The sequence below is a fragment of the Rousettus aegyptiacus genome, unplaced genomic scaffold, assembly GCF_014176215.1.
Source record: "Rousettus aegyptiacus isolate mRouAeg1 unplaced genomic scaffold, mRouAeg1.p scaffold_m13_p_3, whole genome shotgun sequence".
NCBI classification, from domain to species: domain Eukaryota; kingdom Metazoa; phylum Chordata; class Mammalia; order Chiroptera; family Pteropodidae; genus Rousettus; species Rousettus aegyptiacus.
This window is the reverse complement of record NW_023416306.1, coordinates 20,133,330-20,158,193: the sequence shown is the minus strand read 5'-3', so window position 1 is coordinate 20,158,193 and position 24,864 is coordinate 20,133,330. Positions and strand designations below refer to the sequence as shown.

General features: G+C 47.5%; 1 protein-coding gene and 1 pseudogene across 6 annotated transcripts in view; both read right to left on the bottom strand.

Moving 5' to 3' along the window:
• EPB41L4B (erythrocyte membrane protein band 4.1 like 4B) overlaps positions 1 to 24,271 on the bottom strand; it is a 117,611-nt gene extending 93,340 nt beyond the window's left edge. For 2 of the 6 annotated variants that reach the window (XM_036238962.1, XM_016130036.2), the window contains exon 1: positions 23,367 to 24,271. In XM_036238962.1, coding sequence (XP_036094855.1) covers positions 23,367 to 23,672 — 306 coding nt within the window. In that variant the 5' untranslated portion in view covers positions 23,673 to 24,271. The remainder of the gene's footprint in view (positions 1 to 23,366) is intronic. The other 4 variants (XM_036238960.1, XM_036238961.1, XM_036238964.1 and 1 more) reach the window with 3 other exon arrangements.
• LOC118601486 lies at positions 19,466 to 19,584 on the bottom strand (annotated as a pseudogene).
• Positions 24,272 to 24,864: the final 593 nt, after the last annotated feature.

Below are 24,864 nucleotides of genomic sequence, written 5' to 3'. Positions count from 1 at the left end.
GTGTTCTCCGTCCACCACGGGCAAGGGGTTCTCAACGTGCTGCTGGGTCTGGGCAGGCAGGTTTTAGGTTTAATCGTTCCACCACAGGACACAGCCATGCTGCCTTCAACCAATGGAGAGATCATTTCACACACTGAGACTGAGACTTTGTGTTGCATTACTGATTAACTATTGGTCAGTCTCTGTTCCAGCCTGATAAACCATCTTTGAGCCAAGCCGTAGTTACATAGCAGCAGAAATTCAAAGCTCTAGATCGATCCTTTAACAGTCCCTCCCTCACAGGGCTGCTAGAGAATTAAGTGACCCCACTGGCCCTGATCCTACGAACTGCCTTTCAATCAACATGAAATACCGACGATCTAGTAACCTCAATTTCTGTATACCTATAGCTCCTCCCAAACATGCCTAACACAAGGGATTCATTTAACGGAGGGTTTCCCATTTATTCTTCAAGATGCTGAATGAAATCCAGACACCTAAACCTACTTGATCCTGGCTGCCCTGAAAATTGGTTTCATCCAGCACTTCAAATGTGATGCCTCCATACTTCCCAACTCATTTTATGAGGCCAATATTACCTTGATGCCAAAACCTGGTAAAGGTAACACACACAAAAAACTACAGACCAATATCTCTCATGAACACAGATGCAAAAATCCTAAATATGATACTAACAAACCGAATACAGCAACATTTTAAAAAGATTATACACCACGATCAAGTGGGCTTCATCCCAGGGGCACAGAGACGGTTCAACATACACAAATCAATTAATGTGATATACCACACAAACAAATTAAAAAATAAGAATCATTTGATCATATCAATAGATGCAGAAAAAACCTTCGACAAGATACAGCATCCATTTATGATCAAAACACTTAACAAAATCGGTATAGAAGGAAAGTACCTTATCATAATAAAGGCCATCTATAACAAGCCCTCAGCCAACATTATACTTAATGGTGAAAAACTGAAAACCTTCCCTCTAAGATCAGGAACAAGGCAAGGCTGTCCACTATCACCACTCTTATTCAATACAATATTGGAGGTCCTAGCAAGTGCAATCAGGTAAGGGAAATATAAAAGGCATCCAAATAGGAAATGAAGAAGTCAAACTGCCACTATTTGCAAATGACATGATTCTCTATATAGAAAACCCTAAAGACTCCACAAGAACACTACTAGAAACAATAAGCAAATATAGTAAAGTCTTTGGATACAAAATCAATGTTCAAAAATCCATAGCGTTCCTATACTCTAATAATGAAGTGTCAGAAAAAGTGGAAAAAATAATTCCTTTTGCGATTGCAACAACAACAAGAAAATACCTAAGAATAAATCTAATGAAACATGTGAAGGACCTATATAATGAAAATTATAAGACCCTATTAAAAGAAACTGAAGAAGATACAAGAAATGGAAAGATATTCCGTATTCTTGGATTGGAAGAATCAACATAGTTAAAATAACCTTATTACCTAAAGTATTATACAGATTTAATGCAATCCCCATCAAAATCCCATTAGTATTTTTTAAAGAAATAGAACAAAACATCATCAGATTTGTATGGAAGCACAAAAGACCCTGAATTGCCAAAGCAATTCTGAGAAAGAAGAATGAGGCTGGAGGCATCACTTTGCCCGACTTCAAATATACTATAAAACAACAGTAATCAAACCGGCATGGTATTAGCAGAAAAACAGACACACAGACCAGTGGAACAGAATCGAGAGTCCAGAGGTAAAACTATATTTATATGAGCAAATGATTTTCTACAAAAATGCCAAAAACATACAGTGGAGAAAGGAAACCCTCTTCAATAAGTGGTGCTGGGAAAACTGGAAGGCCACCTGCAAAAGAATAAAACTAGACTGTTGTCTATCACCGCACACCAAAATTAACTTAATGTGGATTAAGGACCTGAATATAAGACCTGAAACAATAAAATGCATAGAAGAAAATACAGGAACTAAACTCAAGGACCTTGAGCTTAAAGAAAATTTTATGAATTCGACCTCGAAGGCAAGGGAAGTAAAAGCTAAAATAAATTAATGTGACTACATCAAACTGAGAAGCTGCTCAGCAAAAGAAACCGTCAACAAGGTAAAGAGACAACTATCCGAATGGGAAAATATATTTGCAAGCAACACCGATAAGGGCCTAATATCCAAAATATACAAAGAATTCATATGATTCAATAAACACAACAACAAAAAAACAAACAATCCAACCAAAAAATGGGCAGAGGATCTCAACACTTCTCCCTAGAGGACATACAAATGGCCAACAAACATATGAAAAGATGCTCAGCATGGCTAGCTATTAGGGAAATGCAAATCAAAACCATAAAGAGATACCATCTCACACCTGTTAGAATGGATATAATCAACAGGACAAGTAATAATAAATGTTGGAGAGCATGTGAAGAAATAAGAACCCTCATACACTGCTGCTGGGACTGCGAATTGGTATGGCCACTATGGAAAGCGGTAGGGAGGTTCCTCAAAAAACCAAGAATTGATCTATCATATGATCCAGCAATCCTTCTACTGGGTATTTACCCCAAAGACTTGAAAACTCATATCCAAAAAGATATTTGCACACCGATGTTCACAGCAGCTTTGTTCACAGTGGCCAGGACATGGAAGCAACAAAAGTGTCCTACGACAGATGACTGGCTAAAGAAGCTGTGGTACATATATACAATGGAATACTACTCAGCCATAAGAAGAGACGAAATAGTGCCATTTGCCACAACATGGATGGACCCTGAAATAATCATACTAAGAGAAATAAGCCAGACAGAAAAGTTTGAAAATCATGTGATATCACATATATGGGATATAAACCTAAAAGCAAGACAAACAAACAGAGACTCATGGACATGGACAATGGACTAGTTTTAGTGGTCACCAGAAGGGAGGGGGGAGTTGGAAGGGGGAAAATAAAAAAATAAAATGTTTTAAAAAATTTATGTATATATAGTACAAATGTTATGCCTCCTACTCTCAATATGGAACATCGAAGCAGCACACGCTGGACACGCTTCAAATTTTTGTTGATACTACCATCAGGCACATTTTAATATACTATCCCTATTGACAGGGGCATTAACGGACTATCTGACAACCTCCCTAATGCGAAGGTCCACTGGACAAACTCCTCTTAGTGCTCTGGATTGGGAGCCCCTCCACGTCGCCTTTATTATTAGGCACAGCGCGTCATGTAACCTGCCATACTGCTCTCTGCCCAACTGAGTCCATTCAGATCCACAGTGAATGAGAACAGGGAGCAGGAGACTGCCTTTCATGACCTCTTAAGGCAGGTGCTTCCCATTCTAGTAGCCTCCATCTTACGCCAAAAGACTTAGAAGGACAGGTGGCAAGTACCTAGAACGTTAGTGTTAGTGTTACTCTTTTAAACTGTGGTGCTTACCAACATGGCTGCAAAGTCTCAGCACCTTGCCCCTGAATCTGGAAGAGCACGGCACTCTGCTCCAGCCAAACAGAATATGATGTTAATAACTCCTTGTGATTTCCAAGGCAAGGCGACAGTTCTCTTGGGATGCTTGCTCTGGGGGTAGAGCCAGCCACCATGTTAAAAGTCCAACTTCCCTGAGACTACCATGCTACAGAGGCCATGAGAAGATGTTCCCATCTACTGTCCCAGTTGAGCCCAGCCTTCCAGTCATCGTTGCCAAGTCACGCACCCAACATGGGGTACAGCCATCTTGGGCCTGCCACAGCAGCCCATCTTCCAAATGAGTACTCCTCGGTGTCCTTGTCCTGGGTTTCAGAGGACCAGAAGATTCTCCCAGCTAAGCGCCACCCAAATGGTTGTTGTTTTGAACCCTTATTGGGGGAGTTTGTTATGCAACAAAACAACCAGAATGAAAGGCATATAAACTCACAGACAGAGCATGTATGTGTGTCATATGTGCATGTACATACAAGTTTTTCATAACTTTTAAAAAAACATTTCTTAGAAAATACTAACTTTGGTATCACCTGGAGATAAGAAAGAAGAACAATATACAAATTCTCCAGAAAAAGAAAAAAGATAAACAAACCAAAACACTATTCTTTGAAGGCCGCTCACTCTGTTTAGGGGAAAGACATTAAAATTGAGGGTTGGACTATCTGGGGCTGCCGTTCTCTACGTTCACTAAGCCCTTCTAAAGAACTCAATAAACTGCACTGAAAAGAGGGGAGGAGACTGTTATGAATTAAGAGACTTAAGAGACATTATTTACCAAACGTACTGCGTGGTCTGCAGTTGGCTTCCTGATTCAAACCAACCAACCATGAAAAGGTTTTTGAGATGACTGGGATAAACGGAACAAGGACTTGGTATTAGATGACAGCAAGGAGTCATTGTTCTTTTTGTGGAGTATGATACCAGTATTATCACGCACACACTGTGTGTATTTATATGTAAGAGATACCCACTTAAGTATGAATAGATTAAATCTAAGTTGTCTGGGAGTTGCTTTAAAATATTCCAGAGAAATAATAATAAATGGGTGTTGTGTACATCAGAGTTTCATCATCCTGTTCTCTCTACTTTGTATATTTAAAAATTTCCAAAAACCAAAAAAAAAACAACAAAAAAACACAAAACTTAAAGAAAACCTCACAAACTGCTAACGCGTTGGGGGTCAGCGCCTCCAGCCTGAGCTCTGCCTTCGGAATCCAAGCCACTGGCGGGGAAGAGGAGCCCGTGCCCACAGAGAAGGGAGAAAGCGCTGGGGGATGCAAGAGGGGCAGACGGCACCTCACTGTCTTCCACGTCGCTGACACGAAATACAATACACGGGCCGTGGTCAGGCTCCAACTCAGTACCTGCCTGTGGACCCCAAGTCCCATTTCATCCCCATCCCTGCCTCTCGTGCAGTTAATAAAGGGGCTGCCCTATGTGCTTTGCACTCAACTTTCCAGACACAAAGTAACACGCTTTGAGAGAGAGAAAGAATGTGTGATCATGAAAGCTAAATTTAAGTTCTGGATACCAAAGTTAACATTCTACCCTATCCGATGTCACGGAAACAAGGATTTTAACCCTGAGAACGTTTCTGAGGGGCACATGATTGATTTTTAACCTCGCACTAAAGCACTATCATCTGTGATCCAGCAGAGTAAAAACATCTGATATGGAACAGGACAAGCTCCTTGGTGGACAACCTCAGTTAGCCACGGTGATCAAGGTTCGGTACGGAGACCGACTCGAAAACTAAGTTTTCAGAACATGGGAAAAAAGTTCTAGAAATCAGCACATTTGAGTCCCTCATCTAACAGATGGGTAAAACAAGGCCAGAGGGAGGTCACGTTGCCAGGAAGCCACTGCAAAGCAAGGAAGAAAGGAAGAGAAGAAGAGCTTGTGACCCTGAGACCGATACAATTTTCTTTCTTAGGATTATCTCGCGACAACTGCATTATGGGTGTTGCCTGAACGAGCAAGGAAAAGGCAAGCCTAGCATTTCTGCTTCCGAAAGGTTAAGCACCAAATATGCAATACCAAAAAAACCCCAGAAATCTCAGTGTTAAAAATTCTTTGACTATAAAAGGTGCTTGGTATGGGGAAGTATTTTTGGCTTTTTTAAATGGTAGACTGGGGGGGGGGGCACCCTAAACCACAAGAAAAAGGAAAAAGAAAATGGAACAAATTCGTGCCTGACTAAACGGTAACATGCAATTAAAATGATGGATGTCTTGGTGCCAGAGGTTGAGTTTGCAACAAGCTGCTGGAAGAAAGGCAGCCCTGAAAATAAATTGCCAAATTACTTTTTGCAGCCAGATTTCAGATTCCCCCTCCACGCAATTCTGAAAGCAAATAACTCCACATGTATAAATATGCAACAAATTCCCAGGAAACCCAGCCAAGAGCCCTGAAGGGAAAGAACTAACTTTGGGTGGACGACTGCCTCCACCCATCTTGCAACTTAGAAATGTGACTCTTTGCAAAGTATGGCAGGTCAATGCTACCTGGCACACAGGTAGCTTCCCTAACTACCCAGTCCCATAAGGACTGTTCCCCTTTTCTCGGTGGAGTCCTTTAGCACTCTGAGCCCCAGCTCTGCAGTTGAATTTGGTGTCAGGAAATTTCTTAACCTGGTAAGAATGTTTGAGGATGAAATGAAATGAAGCATTTAATAGGGCTTGGCCCCAGGGTTCGCCCACAGGACACACCCAGTGACACAGGTGGCCTCATTTTAGGTAGCATGCGCATTCACCGAAGATGAGCTTTATGGGGGTTAAACGACAGGGGACTGTTACGGGTCGAATTGTGTCCCCCCAAAATTTCACAAGTGGAAGCCCTAACCCCTAGTGCCTCAGAACGTGGCTATATTCAGAGACAGAGCCTTTGAAGAGGTAATTAAGTTAAAGCGAGTTAATTAGGGTAGGCCCTAATCCTATCTGACTGTGTCTTTGTAAAGAGAAAGAATGGTTCACGGGCAAAGACTTCAGGGATGCCAACCAGGAAATGACCATGGGAAGACACAGAGAGAGGGGCAAGCCAATGAGAGAGGTCTCAGGGGAAACCTACCCCGCCGGCACCTTAAGCTCAGCTTCCGGAACTGTGAGAAACTAAATTTCTGTTGTTCAAACCACCTGGTCTGTGGCATTTTGTTATGGCAGCGCAAACAAACTAATACAGGGAGGAACATGGCTTCAAGTCAGGACCAGGTGTGTATCTGGCTCCACCACTCACACCAGCGTGATTCTAACTAAGCCCCTTAACCTTCAGAGTCTGTTCCCCACCTGTAAAATGGAGATAACACAGCACCCATTCCACCCAGTGATGATGACGGTGAGTTAAAAACATAAATGAAGAGGGTCTCATCCAGCATGGTCACAGCTGGCTACGGGCAGAGCCAGGGCTGTACCAGGACCTTTGACTCTATCTAAGCTCCAGGAACTTTCCACCACATCCCTCTGGAGATCCGGAGCCTTTTCTGGGGGGTAGGCAGCCTGCGGACACTTTGCATGGTACTCCTGGGGCTGAATTGATGCTGAGACCTGTCCCCATCTGACGCCATTTCCACAGAAGTCTTGAAGCCCAAGTTCCTTGGGTCCCACCCATGGCTAGTATTCTTTCAGTACGAACAATGAAAACCCAGCTAGCAAATTTACCTGCATTTTAGTACTTTCAGTGATCACACCATCTGCTAAGGCACAGAATTTCAGGGCTATTAGCTCTGTGTGCATAGAAAGTATTCGAAAAGGTTAATAAGTGGAAAAATACATATGACATTTAACCTTATCTATGGTGAGTTTGGAAGTTAGGGTCATAAAACTATATAACTGAGGCACCACCATCCATTCATCTGATGACAGGTATTCAAATAAAGTTGTCTTTATGGCTGGCCTTTGATTTTTCTTCTCTCATTTCTTTTTCTTTTCTTTTTTTTTTTTCTTTTATAGTGAGTCAGTAGCCTTTAAAAAAAAAAGTCTCCTACAAGAAGGCAGAGACTGACACATTCGGAAGGAGAAAAGAGGCGTGTGCGATGCTTACAGTCTCTCTGTAGGTTTGGATTTGCAAAGGTGGCATTATCAAGATAATTCCCCAGGTGTGTGGTTTGTAGTCAGAGTGAGCTGTTGAGAGAAGAATGTCGACTGTAAGTTAACCACACAAAAAGTTAGCTTTTCCTTATTCATTAACTAAGAAAAAAGGTTTCCAATCATACATGCATTTTTAAATCAACAACTGAATGCCAAGCAACGTACAAGCATTAACTAATATTGCTATGGAATGTGCCTTTAAAATAGAATACACAAATAGGAAATTATTTACAGAACTAAACGCCTACGTGCAACTATAGCAACTTCTCGTCATCTTTAAATGCTACCAACGGATCACAAGCTAACCCCGATTTTCCCGAGTTCAAGGAGAACTAATTCAGCTGGAATGGGCTTCTCGCACAAGATCCCAGGATCCCTGCACTTCAAATCCAGGTCAAAAGGTATTCCTACAAGACGGCCACTAAGCCAGGCATTGAACCCCCTAGCCCTCACACCTTCTAAAAGAAACACGGCATGTAAAAGAGGAAAATCCATATGGGGTTAGGAGGGGCCACCCACGTGCCAGGCACTTTGAGGAATTTGTGCTGGAAGGGGCGCGGCGTGGAGAGCGGGAACGGTGCACAGACAGAGGACATCACTGAGTGGAGGGGGTCCTGAGGCTTTCCTCAGGGGGTGCGGGCAGCCGACACACAGATGAGGCCAACGGCTGCGCAATGGGGATTCAGGCTGTGTGATTGGATCTTCCCATTTTTTTAAAAAAAGGTCTACAAATTTGAAATTTTTTATGTGCGATGTGGCAATTTTTGAAAGCCTTTTAAAGACCTCTGGTTTACTTTTTAATTGAAGGGTGACACACACAGCTAGAAGTATACAGGTCAGATGCACGCAACTCAAGGAATTATCAGAAGTGAACATATCTGTGCAACCACCACCCAGGTCAAAACACAACGCTACCCGCCTCCCGGAAACCGTGCGCCTCTTCCCAATTTCCACCCCTGCCTTCCTTCCCACAGGCACCGAGGATTTGTTTTGCCTGAAGTTCATTTAATGGAATCACACAGCATGTAGTCTTTTACATCTGTGAGGGGACACAGGGGTGCTAGCCCTCCGAGTCACAGACTTTGTCTGGCTGGGCAAAGGCACATAGGTGCTAGAAAGGAAATTGGACTCAAGTGAATTCATCTTTTGTGGATTCACTCACAGGCGAGAAGGACTTGTCATCCCAGAGGCCTCCAGGAGTCAGAGATAAGGAACTAGACATGGGTGGAGTGGGATGGTCAAAGTCCCACAGAAGGGGAAGGCCTATTCCCGGATCATAGGGACAGTAAAAGGACAGGGGACAAAAGGACAGAGATGGTGGCAGGTGGCAGAGTGAGGGGGCCAAAGTTCAAAATTCATGGCCACCAAACACGGTGGGGAAACAAGCAAGCCCAGAGAGAACGTGGCCAGGGCGGCTGGGACCAACCCCAGGACCCAGAGAGCTCAGCTTTTCCCCAGGGGACAACAAACTGGCTGACTTCTGGGAAGGAGGAATCAACAAAGATGACCTGGTATGCTCTCTCTTTAAAACACTTAAAAAATAAAACTTTGTATAATGGACAATTTGAAATAAGTACAAAGAAAACAGAATAGTATAGTAAACACCTGTCACTCAGCTTGAACAATTACCAACACTTTGTATCATCTTTTTCTCTGATCATTCCTCCCTGGCCTGCCATTCATTTTTTTCCATGTCTTTTTCTGAGACGGTGACAAGTTTATTTACATCAAAACACACAAATCTGAGCTGTTCCACTTTGACAGCAAATTCAAGTCCCCCCAAAATTTCCCAAGTGTCCCTTCCCAGTCAACCCCTGGCCCTTCCCACTGCTCAGAAGCAACAGTTTCTGACTTGTTTTCTCCACAGGTTAGTTTTGCTAGCTCTGGAAGGGCACATAAATGGAAGCATCCAGAAGGTATTCTTTTGTGTAAGGTTTATTTCACTCAGCATAATGCATTTGAATACAAAAAGATGAATTTTAAATTCAGTTTGGGCCAAACTGTATAGACTGGTCTTCATCTCCCTTCTCATACCATCTGATGTGGAGAACTATAATTTTGAGATCATTATTTCAGATAAAAATAACCCACAATGGGATTCAGAGCCATCATGATTTTCAATGAATTATTCAAGTTTTGTTTTCTTCCCTGGGTCCCGCATTCCAGATACCAGTTTCTGCACCTAAAATGCTACAACCATCCCATCTGACCTAAAAGAGCTGACTCTGCAGTGTCCTCTGAGAAGCAAGACAGATCACCCCTCTTCTATCGCCTGCCCTGTCTCTACCTCCTTAAGGAAGAAAACTGGGTAAAAGTATGGAAAAGCTGTAGTTCTCTGCAAATGCAAAAGACACATCTTCTCACTAAACTGGTAGTTGCTTAAGGAAAGAGATGCATCTTTGACTCAGCGTGGTACCCACCAGTCCCTGGCTTGGTTCCGTGTACACAGCAGAGAGACCCTCAGTAAATGCCTGTGCCTCTTCGTTATTTGCTCTTGAGTTGTTCATTTCATGACGGCCTTGAAAATGTCAACCCCACCAGGTTTGGAAGGCAACAGAGCAGAGTGGCCTAGAGTGTAGGCTGCCTTCCTTTTCTCATCTGTAAATAGTGACAAGAACACCAGACTCTGTGCTCAGGGACTCTATGGAAGTTGAGAGATGTCCACATGCATCAGGCACCCAGAGCCTAGCAGAGATCAAGCTCCTACAGAGCTACACATGTCAGCGACTGTCACTCTCGGTTTTCAGCCTCCGAGCTGGCCCTGTTGGACATGAATTGCATTCAAACCCTCACCAGACTCCTCTACAGGTGTCTGACTTGCTGGTCCTCCACCCTGGCCTCATCTAAAACACAAGCAGAAATGAACTCAGGTTTTGTGGCAACTTAAAGCTTACACCATCTGGAGGTCTTAAAGAAAATGCCAAAAACATCTTACATTGGCAAACCTTACAAAACCAAGGTCCAACCAGATATGGTACTAGGCAGGGCTCCTCCCAACTGCTGCTCCACCCCCAGGCTCTCAATCCCACCAACATGCCATGCACATAACAGGGGGGTCACATCTCAGCTTTTCCATCAATTCTACTCCTAAATCCAGCCACCGAATCCACTGGATTCCACATCCTCAAACTCCATTGCATCTTAGCCTGACCCCCCAACCTCAAACGCCCTGAAGAGCCAAACTCCAAGTGGTCTGATCCTTCCTTCCCATCTCCTGCTTCAGCATTCCACATGCTACATTCTGTTTTCCAAACACATCCAATCCTTGCCCTCCACAGTGAAGCTGGCTTTGCTGTCCTTCCACCTGGACTGCCAACCCTCCACCACTCACTGTCAAAATCAACCCAACGGACACACACACCCCCGAAGTCATCCTCAATGGAAATCCACCTCTACTTTCAAGGAACCTCCAATGGCTTCCTTCATTTGTCCAGCTACGATAGTCCCCGAGTCATGCTGTCTAGTGTTACGGTTAAAGTTGTTCATTCTCCTTTCTAAGAGGGCCAGGTGGTATGTGATGCAATTTATGAACAATTCCACACCCCAAATGAGCTCCTTTTAAGCAAGGCCCACATTTTTGACCATTTCATATTCCTCACACCAGGCCTTACACATACTAGATGATTCCTATTTTTTGTTGTCATTTTCAATAAATCAATAAAATAGCTGAAACAAAACAAGTCTTCTCAGTAAACAGAATAAACCATAGCTGTCTGGAAAACTCATATGCGGAAGAGCTCACTCACTAAAGCTGAGTTAATAAAATGAATGACATGTTGCAATAATTCAAGTACAAGCAATTCTTTTTCAGAAGACAGCACACAGTTTTTTCATTTTTCTTCAGGAGTTTCTTTAATGAAAAACTATACACCACAGCTTTTAGAACAAAGCTAAATACTTCTGAACTTCAAAGCAAAATAAATCCATGTGAGGAGGCATCCTAAATCCATGTGAGGAGGCATCCTAAACAAATACTTCCGACCTTGGGTTCCCTGCTCTCCCATTAATATACCCCACATCCAGATCTCCACTGCTCAGCTTTCACCCGTGAGGACCCCCCGGATCTGCCACTGCCAGCTGGTGGGCACGAATGGGAGCCAGTGCCAAGCCAGTCTGGGCCCCTCCTTGGACTCGGACTGGCCACTCTCACTGCCATCCAGTCAGCACTGATGCCACTCAACACAGACTGCAAGTGACTGAGCAGGTAGCTTGGGCCCTAGGTCTCAGGCCCTGGCAAACAGGAACAATAAGAGGACTGCAATCAGGGAAATGCTGCCGGCGTGAGCTGCGGGTTAATAACCAACTTTCGGGAGCCTTTACAGTTTACTGGGTTTTCCTGAGTGAAGCCCATGTCCATTCCACGGGCAGGTGACAGAGCCGGCAGTGTTTCTGCTGAGCCAGGGGAGAACCATGGTTCGCTTTCAGAAGAGGCGGAGGAGCCTCAGAGAGGTGCTGAATGTCACTTGGCCACTGAGAGTAGGAGCCTGGAGGGCTGCATGCAGGAAACTGCTCTTATTACACACTAATTACTGCTCATTTGCCACAGGTGAGCAGCAGCTGGCTGCATAGCACAGCACTGAGTGTTTCAAGACAGCCAGGAAAGATCTGCCATCCCAGAAAGAAGCTTGGGACCATGAGGTCCCCAAGTGCTCTTTTAGGGGTAAAACCCAGTGGTTCCTGCTGCACTGCTCTCTGCCCCGGCACCCTTCTCTCTGAGGCGTTCACTGATCCTGCATTCCCTAAAGTGTGTGCGGGCACCTCCGGCCAGAAGAGATGGAAAGGGCTCACTGGGGGCCTCGAGGTCCACGTAAAGGAATCCGAACAGGAGTGAGCTAGAGAAGGAAAGAATCCATGGTCACGGGAGACATTCAAAACAGTCAAGAAGTTGATGAAGACACAGCGGGTGGACATAGAAGAAGAAAAGACATTCTTCTATCAAATCTTTCCAAATACGGAGTTTCAACCTTTTCAAAGTATGACCAGCCAGCGGGAAATGAGGGCTCACTAGCAGGGCTGAATAAGGAGCTGAAATCTCGGGTGTATTACTTCAAGCCTCAGTGCCTTTGCACATGCCAATCTGGCCACCAGGGAATCTGTTTTCCTCCTGTTCTCTCTGAAATTTTCCAGGTCCTCTGTTCTCCCCTTCGCAATCCCCATCTTAAGCCTTCCTATGAGCTTATTTAAAATGCTCTACAGCACTTTTCATACCAGGTGTAGGGACTTATCTCCACTCAAGTTCCTTGACGGCGAGGAAATCTGTCTTACTGCTCTGTGTGCCCTGACTCAGATGCTTTAAAGAAGGCCAGTTTCCAGTACCCATATGGAGCTGAAGTGAATGCCTCTAGATCCTGCAATTGCTCACCAAAAGCCACCAACACCAACTGACTTCAGGTCATTCATAGAGAAAATGAAGTCAAAACATGAATTTCTACTTAGTGAGGAAAGGCCTGCAAGGGAAGTGTGTGGATTCAGGGGCTTAAAGAGACATGATCACTTGGTTCCACTGAGGTTGCCTTAGAAGAGGAAGGAGGTATAGGAGACCAACTCAGAAAGATGCAAGTGAAAAATACAACTTAAAAAAAAAAAAACCCAACAGAACAAGGCATCCCAGGAGTAAATACAGATGGTTTGTAAACATGGGCAAAGATACTGAACTCCATCAATAACTGGGGAGAAGCGAAGATCACAGAACTTCCCACTGACTCCCACAAGACTGGTAAAATAACACAGGAAAGCTGCACAGTAACAAGTGTTGGAGAAGAATAAACCAGCAGATGCTTTTTTATGCTGCTGGGACTCTGGAAAAAATTTCAAGCGATCAAAACTTTGCTCTCCACTTCCTAGCCATTCTGCTCCTGGGTACACACCCGGGAGAGATGCATGCTCACATATGTGCACCAGGAGACCAGTTCCACAAGGTTCAAAGTAGCATTTCTTTACAACAGCCCCAAACTGAAAACATGTGAAATGCCCACCCACAAAGGATACATTTCAATAGATTTCTGCAATGGAATAACTACAAAGTAGTAAGAACCACAGCTACCTCGCCAATATGAGTGAATCTTACAGACACAGTAGTGAGTGAAAAATCCACTTATATAAAGTCCACACACATGTGAAACTAACAATATGTCGTTTAGGGAAGCATACAGGAAAAGGAAGGGATGAGAGACCGACTTCGGGAGAGCAGGAGGGAGGAGAATGCGACTGGGAGAAGCGTAAGGGTCTTTAATAGCACTAGTAACAGTCTTTGTTCTTAAGTTGGGTGCTGGGAATATGCGTGTTCGTTGCATTATTTTTCTTTGTTTATGTTATAGACACTCTTTAGTATTTAGATTTCATCATTAAAAAGTTCAGAGAACGTGCTGGGCAGAGGACTTGTCAACACTGAGCAACTCAAGACAAAAATGTCAGGGGAAAAACTAACAGCAGATGACCTGGGAGGGAGAGCATGAAGCAAAAACAGTCCCGGGGCAGAGGCACCAGAATGCCAAGAATAAAACCAGGCGGGAAGGGCTGGGGACATCCAAGTCTCCACTGGAGTACCACTAATGAACGGCAAGATTGAGTTAGGAAGGCCCGGACTGGCACAAAAATCCGTAACTCGGATGAATGGATAAACCAAGTGTGGCATCTACATACACTGGAGTACTACGGGGCCACAAAACGGAATGAAGTTCTGACACGTGCTACAACATGGATGAACCCTGAAGACATCATGCTAAGGAAAAGGAGCCAGACACAAAAGGGCGAACCCTGTATGATTCCACTCATATGAGATACTTAGAGTAGTTAAGTTCATAGAGGCAGAAAGTAGAATGGTGGCTGCCCGGGGCTGGGGGTAGGCGGGTGGGGAGTGAGTGTTTTATGGGCACAGTTTCAGTTTGGGAAGATGAACAAGTTCTGGAGATGAAGACTGGTGATGGCTGCCCAACGCTGTGAATGTATTTAACGCCACTGAACTGTACACCTAAAAATGGTTAAAATGATCAATTTTACATGACTTACATTGTTTCACAATTATAAAAGAATCCATAATTCAATACGGGTGCAAGAGTGCAGGTAGGATAAACGAGAGGCGCCGTCAGGCCTTCCTCACCCGCTTGAGCAGACATAAGACAGGATACTCACGACAACGACATTCGGATCAGGGCCCAGGCAAGGAGGAGACCCCGCAGAGCTGAGAGACGCGGACTCCGCAGGCACCTGCAGAACCAGCAGCCCGTGTCCCGGGGCACGGCTGGCAGCATGGACCCCGCTCAGTGCTGGGAAGCAAGGAAGCTCTGAAGGACCCCACTGGAGGCGCACGACCCTTGGGATATCATTTTCCAGTTCTTAACTTCAAAAAGGTAAGCCTGGTGTGACTTTGACTCAGCCAGCTATGACTTTGGGGAAGAGAACCTGCAAAAAATGCTGAGAAATGGTAGAACCCAAATGCCAAAAATGCTCAAAGGCACAGAGGTCCGGGAGAGAAAGGGGGTTTTATTGCATGAAGTTTTGACCTGTCGAATCACAAAGGATTCTGACATTCAAAATAGTTCCAAGGAGCATACATGTCACACAGGAAGGCTGGGTGTGCTCAGTAGGGTCTGGGGAAAGAGCACTGGAAGATGAGTCAGGAAACCTAGATTCACTTCTGGCTCTACCACACTAACCAGCCAAGTGGCCCAAGGCCATTTGCTCCCTGAGACCACGCATAAGGAGGATAATAATATCTTCCCCAGATGGTGGCAATTAAGGGATTCTACCCGCCTCGGGGTAGGACTGCCCAACAGGTAAGGTACCAGCTCCTTTGCATATGAACCTCCAAGTAGAGATAGATATAACTCATGGCACGCACACATACATACACACACACACACACACACACACACACACACACACAGAATGAGGGGTGAATTTTAGTAATTCAGAATAAGCTCAAAAGAGGGCAGAAACTGGTGAGAAATGTGTCAGGAAGGCTTGGATGGAAGGGAGGGAAAGGATACACCCCACGCTTACAAACACGTATACAGAAGCACAAAGATTTAAGGGAATAAAGTGAAACCAACCAGTTACTATGCAGCAGGATGGGAATAAATAAAATGATTTCTCTGTGATCATTTTAATGGTGTTCTATTAAGCACTTTTTAAAAACTAGCTTACTTCTGACCTCGGTGCTGAAGAATTATGGCCATCAAACCAGAAGGCGCTCTGGGCGAAACTATATTCTGAGGCTCAGAAGTCCCCATCCACCTCGGAACCTCGGGGGCGAGCTCGGCACCCACCCACTCCCATCCTCCCCCTCCTCCCATGCCCAGACCTGCTGTCAGAGGACTTCCCCAGACCACGAATCTCAGGCCAGACTGTCCGAGATCGAAGCCAGAATTTACCTTTACTAGCAAGTGATATGGGCAAGGTTCTTAACCTGTCTTAACTCAATTCTACCATCTTCAAATCAGGGATAACAAGAGTTACTGCCAACAGAGTTTTGTGAGGATTCAACGAGACAATCATCATTCAAGCACTTAGCACAGTACCAGGCAAAATGCTCAGTAAGTCTTGGCTCTTACCAAGTGCTTGACACACTCCTGCTCTTCAAAGGTTTCTCATTCATACTTTAAGATTCAGGGACACGGCCAGAGCACATAATCCTCCCCTCTCTCAAGGAGTCTAGAGCCTGGGAAAGGGGATTTTCTGGTCCCCACCCTGCATGCATTTGCATCTGCTGTTTCCTCCGTCCCAACACCTTCTGACTAAGTCTAACAGCTGAACTCCTATGCATCCTTTAGGACAACTCGATGTGTCACTTTGGGTATCGAACCATCTCCAACTCCGCCCCACAGTTCAGTTGCTCACCCTCGGCACTACTCCCGCACCGTGGGGTGCTGAGTCATCTGTTCACGCTGTCTCCCCTTCAAGATTGGAACTACTTCATCCCTCTTGTACCCGTCCCCAGTGCTAATACAGTGTAAGTGCTCAATAAGCCTCTGCTAACTGAAGAAAATTTACCGTGAGCAAACAAAAACACCTGGGAAAAATAAATAAAAAATAAGCCAGAAATTAAAATCAGGTGGGGCTAGTGAGATACATCCAGCTCTACAGAGAGGCAAAAGCTGCAGAAGGGGATTGGGAGCGGGGGGCCTAGGGCAGAGGGGTCACGCCTGGGATGCTGCAAGGTTGCTGCCCACCTCTGTCAAATCGCTGTGGGCAACCCTGGGCAGGCATGAGAGCGGTGACTGCCCCAAAGCAGGTGTTCGGAACGCAAGCCCTCAGACGCAAAGGACACTGTGGCCACATCAGCAGGACCTTTCACCCGTCGGAAAGTACAGGTGATTGGAGGAAAGGGCTCCAAAGAGGTTGCTTCTCATCCTGCAGAGACGGTCGGCAGTACACAGCTCAGATGGCCATTGTGGGTACCCCCGCCTCCAGTTAAGGGTCCCAGAGAATAGACAGGGGAGACAGGAGACACAGGGCCTCACTCTAAAGAGATACAAACTCGAGGGTCTACAGTCCTTGTTCAATTGTGCCGGAGAGGGATTTTCATCAACCTATATAACTTCACCATTTAAATACATATTTATCTAAAAAGAGAAGGAAAAGGTACAAATGGATACACATCACAATTTTAATAGTGGTTATCTCTGGTGAAATTTTAGATGTTTTAACTTCTCTTGCCTCTCTACATTTTCTAATCATTCCGCTTTAAACATGTTCTATCTAGTGTGAAATGAAAATGAGGGAGAAAAGCACACGCCAACCTGAAAAAAAAAACAAAACAAAAAAAACACCAAGATGGACCAGCAGCTGACCCTGCCTGCAAGCAGCTGTCATGGGCCAGAGGAGAAAACCAGAGTGCAGACAGACCAGAGGAGAGAGAACAGTCCCTCCCAGCAGAGTGGAGGAGGAGGGCCAGGAGCCAGGCCCTGGAAAAGGATGGATCACGTGTTTTGAGGACAAATTGTGGGTGGAGGATTTCTCTGGTTATGGAGTGGATTTTTTTCTAAGTCACTGTGCAAGAATTTAAGGGGAAGTCCTATCTGCCCCTCCCCCCACCTTTTGCCATTTCGAAATTAAACAGACCTGTGCCTTCATCCACAGCGGTGCGCTAGGGACAGAATTCAATGAGATTATGCACGTGGAAGTGCTTAGCAAGTTAATATTTGCTCAGTCCTGGACCAGTGTAGGGTCATGTTACTGGCACCGGGGAGGCTGAGAAGACCCCTCCCCTCCCCTCCCCTCCTCAATATTAATACTGACAATCTAGCAAGTGCGGAACCAGAGTTAGATAGAGATCACACTTATGTCTCACTTGGGAAGGATGTTCACCATTCACCTTTGTGCCCCACCCCCAGACCTCCTTTTAAAACAAAGGAATTTAAAAAAATACACAAACCCATGACCCACATAGGTATCCGAGGCTCCCCATGGTCTCCATTCACCATTTGGGAAGGGGTAGGAGTGGATTAAGCACTGGAGGGCCACTTTCAAACAATACCTTCCCCCTCTAGGGCAGGAAAAAAACAAGCCACCCAGAGCCCTGGGATAAAGCAAGGTGCCCATGGCACCCAGTACCTTGGGAGAGGGCGAAAGTCAGGAGGTACCTTCACCTATTTCCTGGGATGTCTTATATGGTACCCCATTCCTTCCCACAACTGAGGGTGAAGCTACTCCTGCCCTCCAAGCTACACTCTACTACATCCCCACCCTCTGCCTTCCCCTCCCCCATACACTCAATTGACACCACCTACAAACTGTCCTGGCACTCTGCCCCTCGTCCTAGCCCTCATCACCCTGCACCTGGACTACTGCGATAGCGCAACTGGTCTCCAGTCCCTCCTCCTGCCCAGCCTCCATGCTGCTGAGGTGAAAATGGGCTCCCTAAAGCTCAGATGTGGCACTGTCAACCCCCAGTTCAAAGCTGGCCAGAGACATGACCTCTCCCCACCTCCCCGAACTGCCTATGGCAGTACCTAAGGTATGTAGGGCTGCCCTCTGTTCTCCCAGTACTGGAGCCAGGGATTTTCAAAGGGTGTGAAGGGACCCTCCACAGAATCACCTGAGGTGCTTGTTAAAAGTCCAGCTTTCTGAACTACAGAATCAGAAATTCTGGGAATGGGCCCTGGGAATTTTAACTGGAGAAAAGAAAATCCCAAACGAAACTTTCGGTACACTGAAGTTAGAGAGCCATTTTGCTAGAGTTTCTCTCTGTTTGGGTAAACGTGCCCTCCTTCCAACTGCCAGGGACATATCCCACCGTCCTGCCAAGAGGCTGTGTTAGGACTAGGGGTCCATCTTCTTCCTACTGCTGAGCCTACGCTCACGTCCAAAGGCCAGACAACTGAGGTTCCTAAAGTAAAACATACCAACTCTTCACTGAGTGACCAAAGGGAAGTCACTTCTTATCCACAGGCCTCAGTTTCCCACATATATAATGGATGGGATATGCTCTGTCCAAAATAAGGCATGTGACCTTTATGTTGTATTGGAATGTTCTGTTGGACCAGAGGTTCCAATCTTAAAAATGTGCATTTTTCTATTCATTTGGGGGGAGGGGCATTCTTTTCTCATCCAAAGTGAAACTTTTAAAAACCATCTCTCACATTATATCCAACTTCCAATTTCCACCAAAGGAGAGACAAGTAATGTGTAGCCTTTTTGGCACAGCTTTTTCCTTTTCTTTAATGTCCATTCCTAGATATTTTTCTAAACCCTTTCCATAGACCAAAGAGAATGCATGAGACATTAGAATACAACCTGCCATTTACTGAGGCTGTTTAGATTCTTCTTGTCACGTAATCCTCCCAACACGCCCATTTTAAATTTTTTATTTTATTTATTATTTATTTTTTTCAGGCAAGGCAACCCTTGGTTGACCTCACAAATTTCAAGGACCTTGTCAGCTTACAATCTCTAAGTTTTTAACCCTACTGTACCTGATCTTCCTAGGTGGTCTCCCATCCAAGTACTAACCAGGCCCGGCCCTGCTTAGCTTCCAAGATCACACAGGATCGGGCTTGTTCAGGGTGGCATGGCCATAGATTCCAACATCCCCATTTTAAAGACCAGAAAATTAAGGCCCAGAGAGCTGAAGTTGCCCAATGCTGCACTGCCAGCCTACGAGACTCAAACACGGCTCTGCTGATCCTGAAACTCTCCGTGCTTGCCACTGCACCGCGATGAGTCAACGTGGAGTCTCAGAGACAATGAGAGTGAGTGTGCCAGATGCAACACTGGCCAACAAAGCCATGCCCTCCGAGGCATAGTGGGAGTGCTAACCAGCCAGCCACACATCCTAACAGCTTTCCACACAGAGCTGCTGGAAGACTGTGCACGCAGGGGTGGGGGGAGACAGGACTGAGCAACAGCCACACGAGCAAAAGCAATGCCAGGGATTTAGTCAACAGAGAGCTAATATGAGTCAACAGTGGGTGCTGCTGCCAAGCACACTAATGAGATCTTCAGCTGCATTAATAGAAGGAGAGTGTCTAGGGCAGGCCGAGGGAGTCTTGCCCTGCTCTGAACAGACCACACCTGAGGGCTGGGTAGGGCTGGGCTAAGGAGACAGAGGCACCTTCCAAGGTAAGGCCAGGTTTTCTGAAAAGGAATGGCTCGGAGTGGCTCTCTGGTTGGAAGGGTGAGCCAAGGGACTCCCTTGGAAGCTGGTCTGTAAAGCCAACCCACTTTAGACTGCATGTCGTAGATGGATTTTTTAAAAAGATCTTTTTATTCACATGTTATCAAAGACTGGGAAACTGGTGACTATCCACGGCAAAGGGTAAGAACACTCAGGCGTGCTAGGGGACACAGCCCACCACCAGACAAGGGGGCTCCAGGCCCTGTCAAAGGAGGATAGCTGGAGAAGACAACACAGTTGTTTCTTCCCTTAGTAGCTGTAACGAATGGACTGTGGCTTGGCCAAGAAGTGGACTTAACACAATAGGTATTCTAAAAATGCACAAGGGACACTGTATTTGAGTTCCTATCATCTCAAGTGTCAAAGTCTCCAGGAGGTCCTCCCAATTCCCCCAGCCTGTCCATCTCCGGCACCCTGTCTGAGTGAGTGTGTCATATCACTTAGCATCACTTAGAATGAAAAAAATGTGTCTCCATCTGTTTCCCAAGAGTCCCAAGGCCATCATCTCTCATTCACCTTTGCGTCCATAGCACAGTGCCTGGCACACTGGAGACACCCAAAAAGCGCTAACTGAACTGAAAACTGAGGAGCCCTGACACTGTCACGTTGAGCAGGGGGTGTTGTATTCAAGGCAGTTTCAGAACACAAGCATCCTGATCAGGGCTAATAAAATGGCTTATGACGATGCATAACCACTTGTAGTATGCTTAGTAAAAGAATTCCTGACGCTAACACCACCAGAGGGTTTTAATTACAAAGGAGCCATAGTTGGCCTGGCAAGTGCACTGAGTGCCCGTGGAAGCGACTGGGGACAGAAAATCCGGCTCAGGGATATGGCGGTCAAAGGTAAATCCTATCCGTGCGCCAGGCAGACATGCAACACCAAAGCCCAGGAAGTGATAAAAAAAAAAAAAAAAATCCAGGGATGCAGAAGAGGAGAATAATGACAAGTGGGGCCAAATGCCAAAGAGGTCAGCAGAAAAAGGGAACCCAGGGAAATGGTTCTGAAGGAGCACACACACTGCAAGTTCATGGGGAGCTGGCTGCTTGGCATTCGCCTCATAACTCCAAGAATTAATTACAAGAACTAAGACTCTGATCTGGGAAGACGAGAGTAGGGGATTGTGGTGCAGTTCTAATATCTACTAAATCTTTAATTCGATGAGCCTTGCTCACTGGCGATTTTTCTTCACCTTTCCTCCCCAAGGGCTCACGTAACAAAACTGAGTGATTTTTATTTGCCTTTGGGCAGTGTGTGTATATGTGTGTGTATTTCTGTATAAATAAAACGTGGGATTCGGTGAATCACATCTTAAAGTATCAAGAAATCTATGATCATAAGAAAGCCCAGTCAATTTTTTTGTCAAGTAGCCTTTAATAGTGAAGAAGCCTTTTAGGATGCAAATACACCCCCCTCCAATGAGGGCTCCACCAGCTGTAATTCCTGCTGTGACCTGTTCATGTGTGTACCTTGTTTGCTGAGTCTATTCACCACGCATGCACTTTACTCAGTTTGCATCTTTCATCCCAGAAACACCACTTAAGCCTGTCGCACAAACCTGACAGAAGCAATACATTTTATTAATGAACCATCCCTGGGGGAAAAGACAGAAGAAAATCATCAGCAAGGAGCACTGTCAAAGTTCCAAAGGAGAGCATCCCTTTTCCAGATCCAAGATGCAAAATACGCCACATCCTCTTCACCTGGGAGCTGCCCAATCCTCCCGGTTCTTTGGGCCTCCTCTCCCAGCTGAATAAAAGCTGGAGAGCCTCAATCGCCGACAGCAGTAACATTTTAATGCTATTTTAGACAACTCTAAGAACCGGAATGTTGGCTCCTTTTCTCTGAATAAAAAAAAAAAAAAAACCCAAACGGGTATTATCATAACAAAATGATATCCTATGGAGAGCACTAGGAGCCACAAAAATAAAATTGCCATAAACTGAAACTGTTTCAAAATTAAACCTACACAGGCAAGCATTAAACCCAGGGCCAGGCAGGCTCTGATTTTCCCATCTAAAAACCCTTACATGTTCCTCGTTCCCTCGCAAAGTCCAAAGAATTTCCCCCACCCAAGAAGGCCTAAATGCTTTTTTTGGAAGTCCAGGTATGTTATTATTTTTCCCTTGAAACCGTCGAGATGATCTGTAACATTCATCTAAAGCTCATTCATTGCTGTGTCCTCCTCAGTCACACCCAAAGATTCCCAAAGGCACCGTCTGCCGCAGCGCGAGGTGTACAGTAGGCGCCCCATTAACGTGCTGATTTGATCTGACCAGATCTGGCCCCTTGGCTAGAAAGACACGTAGGTAGCCGGACGCCCTGGCGGGGACAGCAGCGCCGGCCTAGCTCTCTCTGCTGGAGGAGGGCGGGGTGCAACCACCTGTGGGCGAGTGGCCGGCTCAGCCCCGGCGCCGCCGCCACCCTGGGGTGCCTTGGCTGCCCCACACACGTTGCCTGAGGGGAAAGTCCTGCGCTCCAGGCCCCGTAGGGGCCCTGGGGCGGACTCCCAGTGCCCCAGCAACGGCTCTGCCCTGCGCAAAGTTGGTCAGGTCCAAGAGAGTCGATTCTAGAGTTGGCGCCCAAGTCGCCCAACCCCCTGCGAGGTCCCCCTACAGGGACTATTTGGGATAGGGAACGGGGGAGGGGGGGGTGGTGGAGGAGCATCGAGAAGGGATCAAAAGAGAATGGATTTGTTACCCTGACTCCCTCCCAAACTTCGGGCACCTGCGGAGTAGCAGGCCTGGTGGGGACTTTGCGTGGGCAGGCGGTTCATGCCAGGGCAGCCCTGCATTGCTTTGAGATTTTCTAACCAACAACCCAGCACCAAGAAACCCCCGCAGGAATCAAGGGGCGCGAAGGGGAACACCTGTCACCGCGCCGGCGGGCAGGGACGAGGGAACTCGTGCGATGGGGAGGGGTTGAGACCCAAAGGATGAGGTGGGAACCAGAGAAGGTGCTACCCAGCAGCGCAATGTTTCAAGAAGAGGGCACCGGCCAGGGATGGGTCCTCGAAAGAGACCGGGACGGGTGGTCCAAAGGGAAAACCAGAATAAGGGGTACTCGCGGAAGGGGGAGGGGATCGCGGAAAGGTGCTAGGGGAGCGCCCCAGAGGAAAGCATGTGGGGTGGGGAGCTGCCCCAAGGGGCGCGGGGTGCCAGTTCGCTGGACTGGCCCGGTCACTCACCGGCAGGTCCACGCTCACTTCGGTCCCGTCGAGCAGGAAGACGCGGCAGTAGAGGGTGGCCTTGGCAGCGCCGGCGGCGGAGATGTGTACCGCCGCGCCGCCGGTGAGCAGGGGCCCTCCGCCGGCCGGGAACACGCTGCCCCCGGGCGCGGCGGGCAGCGGCGTGGAGGCGGCGGCTGCGGCCGGGCCCCCCCGCGGCCCCCCGTCGCGCTCGTCCCCCAGCCCGGCGGCCCGGCGCCCTGCCGCGCCCCGCGCGTAGAGCTGCATGGAGCGGCGGCCAAAGGTCCGGCGTAGGAACCGCAGCATCCTGGCTGGGGCGCCCCCTGCCCCCGCCCCCTGCGCCGCCGCCGCCGCTGCGCCGCCGCCCGGGAGCACTCCGCGACGCCGTCAGTGGCCGCGGACGCCCGCGCCGCCTCCCGCGGGCTGCGGCCCGGGGCTCGCTCCCGCTGAGGCCGAGGCCGCGCTCCAGCTGCCTGCGGGGCGCGCCGGCCCGGCCAGCTCCGGCTGCAAGTGGCCGCAGGCGGGAGAGCGCGCTCGGGGCGGCCCCGGAGCCGTCCCGCTGCTGCCGCCGCGCGCTCTCTGGGACCGGCGGCCTGTGCCCGCAGCTGAGGGGCTGCTCCCGACGGCCGTCCGCCCGCGGCCGGGGGCTGCGGGGGGCGCGGGAGCGGGGGGGCGGGCTGCGGGCTGCTCCCGCGCGGCGCGTCGGCCGAGGGCCAGCCGGAGCAGGGCGCCTGCGTGCTCCCGGCGCGCTCACTCCCCCTCGCTGCGCCGCGCCCGGGGCCGGAGGAGGCCCGGCCGAGCGCCCGCTCCCCAGGCGCCTTTTCCTGCGCCCGCAGCCCCCGCCTCCCACCTGGGAGGCTGCACCTCCAGCTACCGCCACCGCCGCTGGGACTGCAGCACGCCCTCCTCCCTCGGGGCTGCGCCGGGTAATTGCAAACCGGGTCTGTGCTGCCCCCTGCCGGCCTGAGCGCCCCCTGCTGCTGTAGGTATGCTCACGTGTGTACACGTAGGTGAGCACGCACGTGTTTCCGGCGCCCCGAGCCCTGGAGACGCCGCGTGTCTCCCCTTACCTAGTTAGGAAAACAGGGCTGCATGCCCTCCAAGAAGCCCTGATCCGGAGGCCAGAAAGAGAATAGCATCAAGTGAAGCCCTTCTTGGACCCTCAGTTTCCCCTTCTGGAAAAGGAGAGAGGTAGACTGGGTAATCTACTAAGTCTCTGCCACTTAAATTCAGTTTAAGATAACAGAGCTGGAAGGGCCCTTTCAGCCATTCAGCAGTCCCAAAGACTCATTCTAAATTAGGAAATTGAGGCCAGTCAAGGAAAGGAAGTACTTTTGCTACCGAAGATGCAGAAAAACCCCTTTCCTCAAGGATCTCGTCCAGTATTGACGTAGAGGCCTGCATAAATAGCCATAACCGAGAGGGCTAGTGAAGCTGAATAAGTTACTGGGAAGCAGAGTAGAACTGAAGTCTGAGAATGAATAGTATAGGACACATT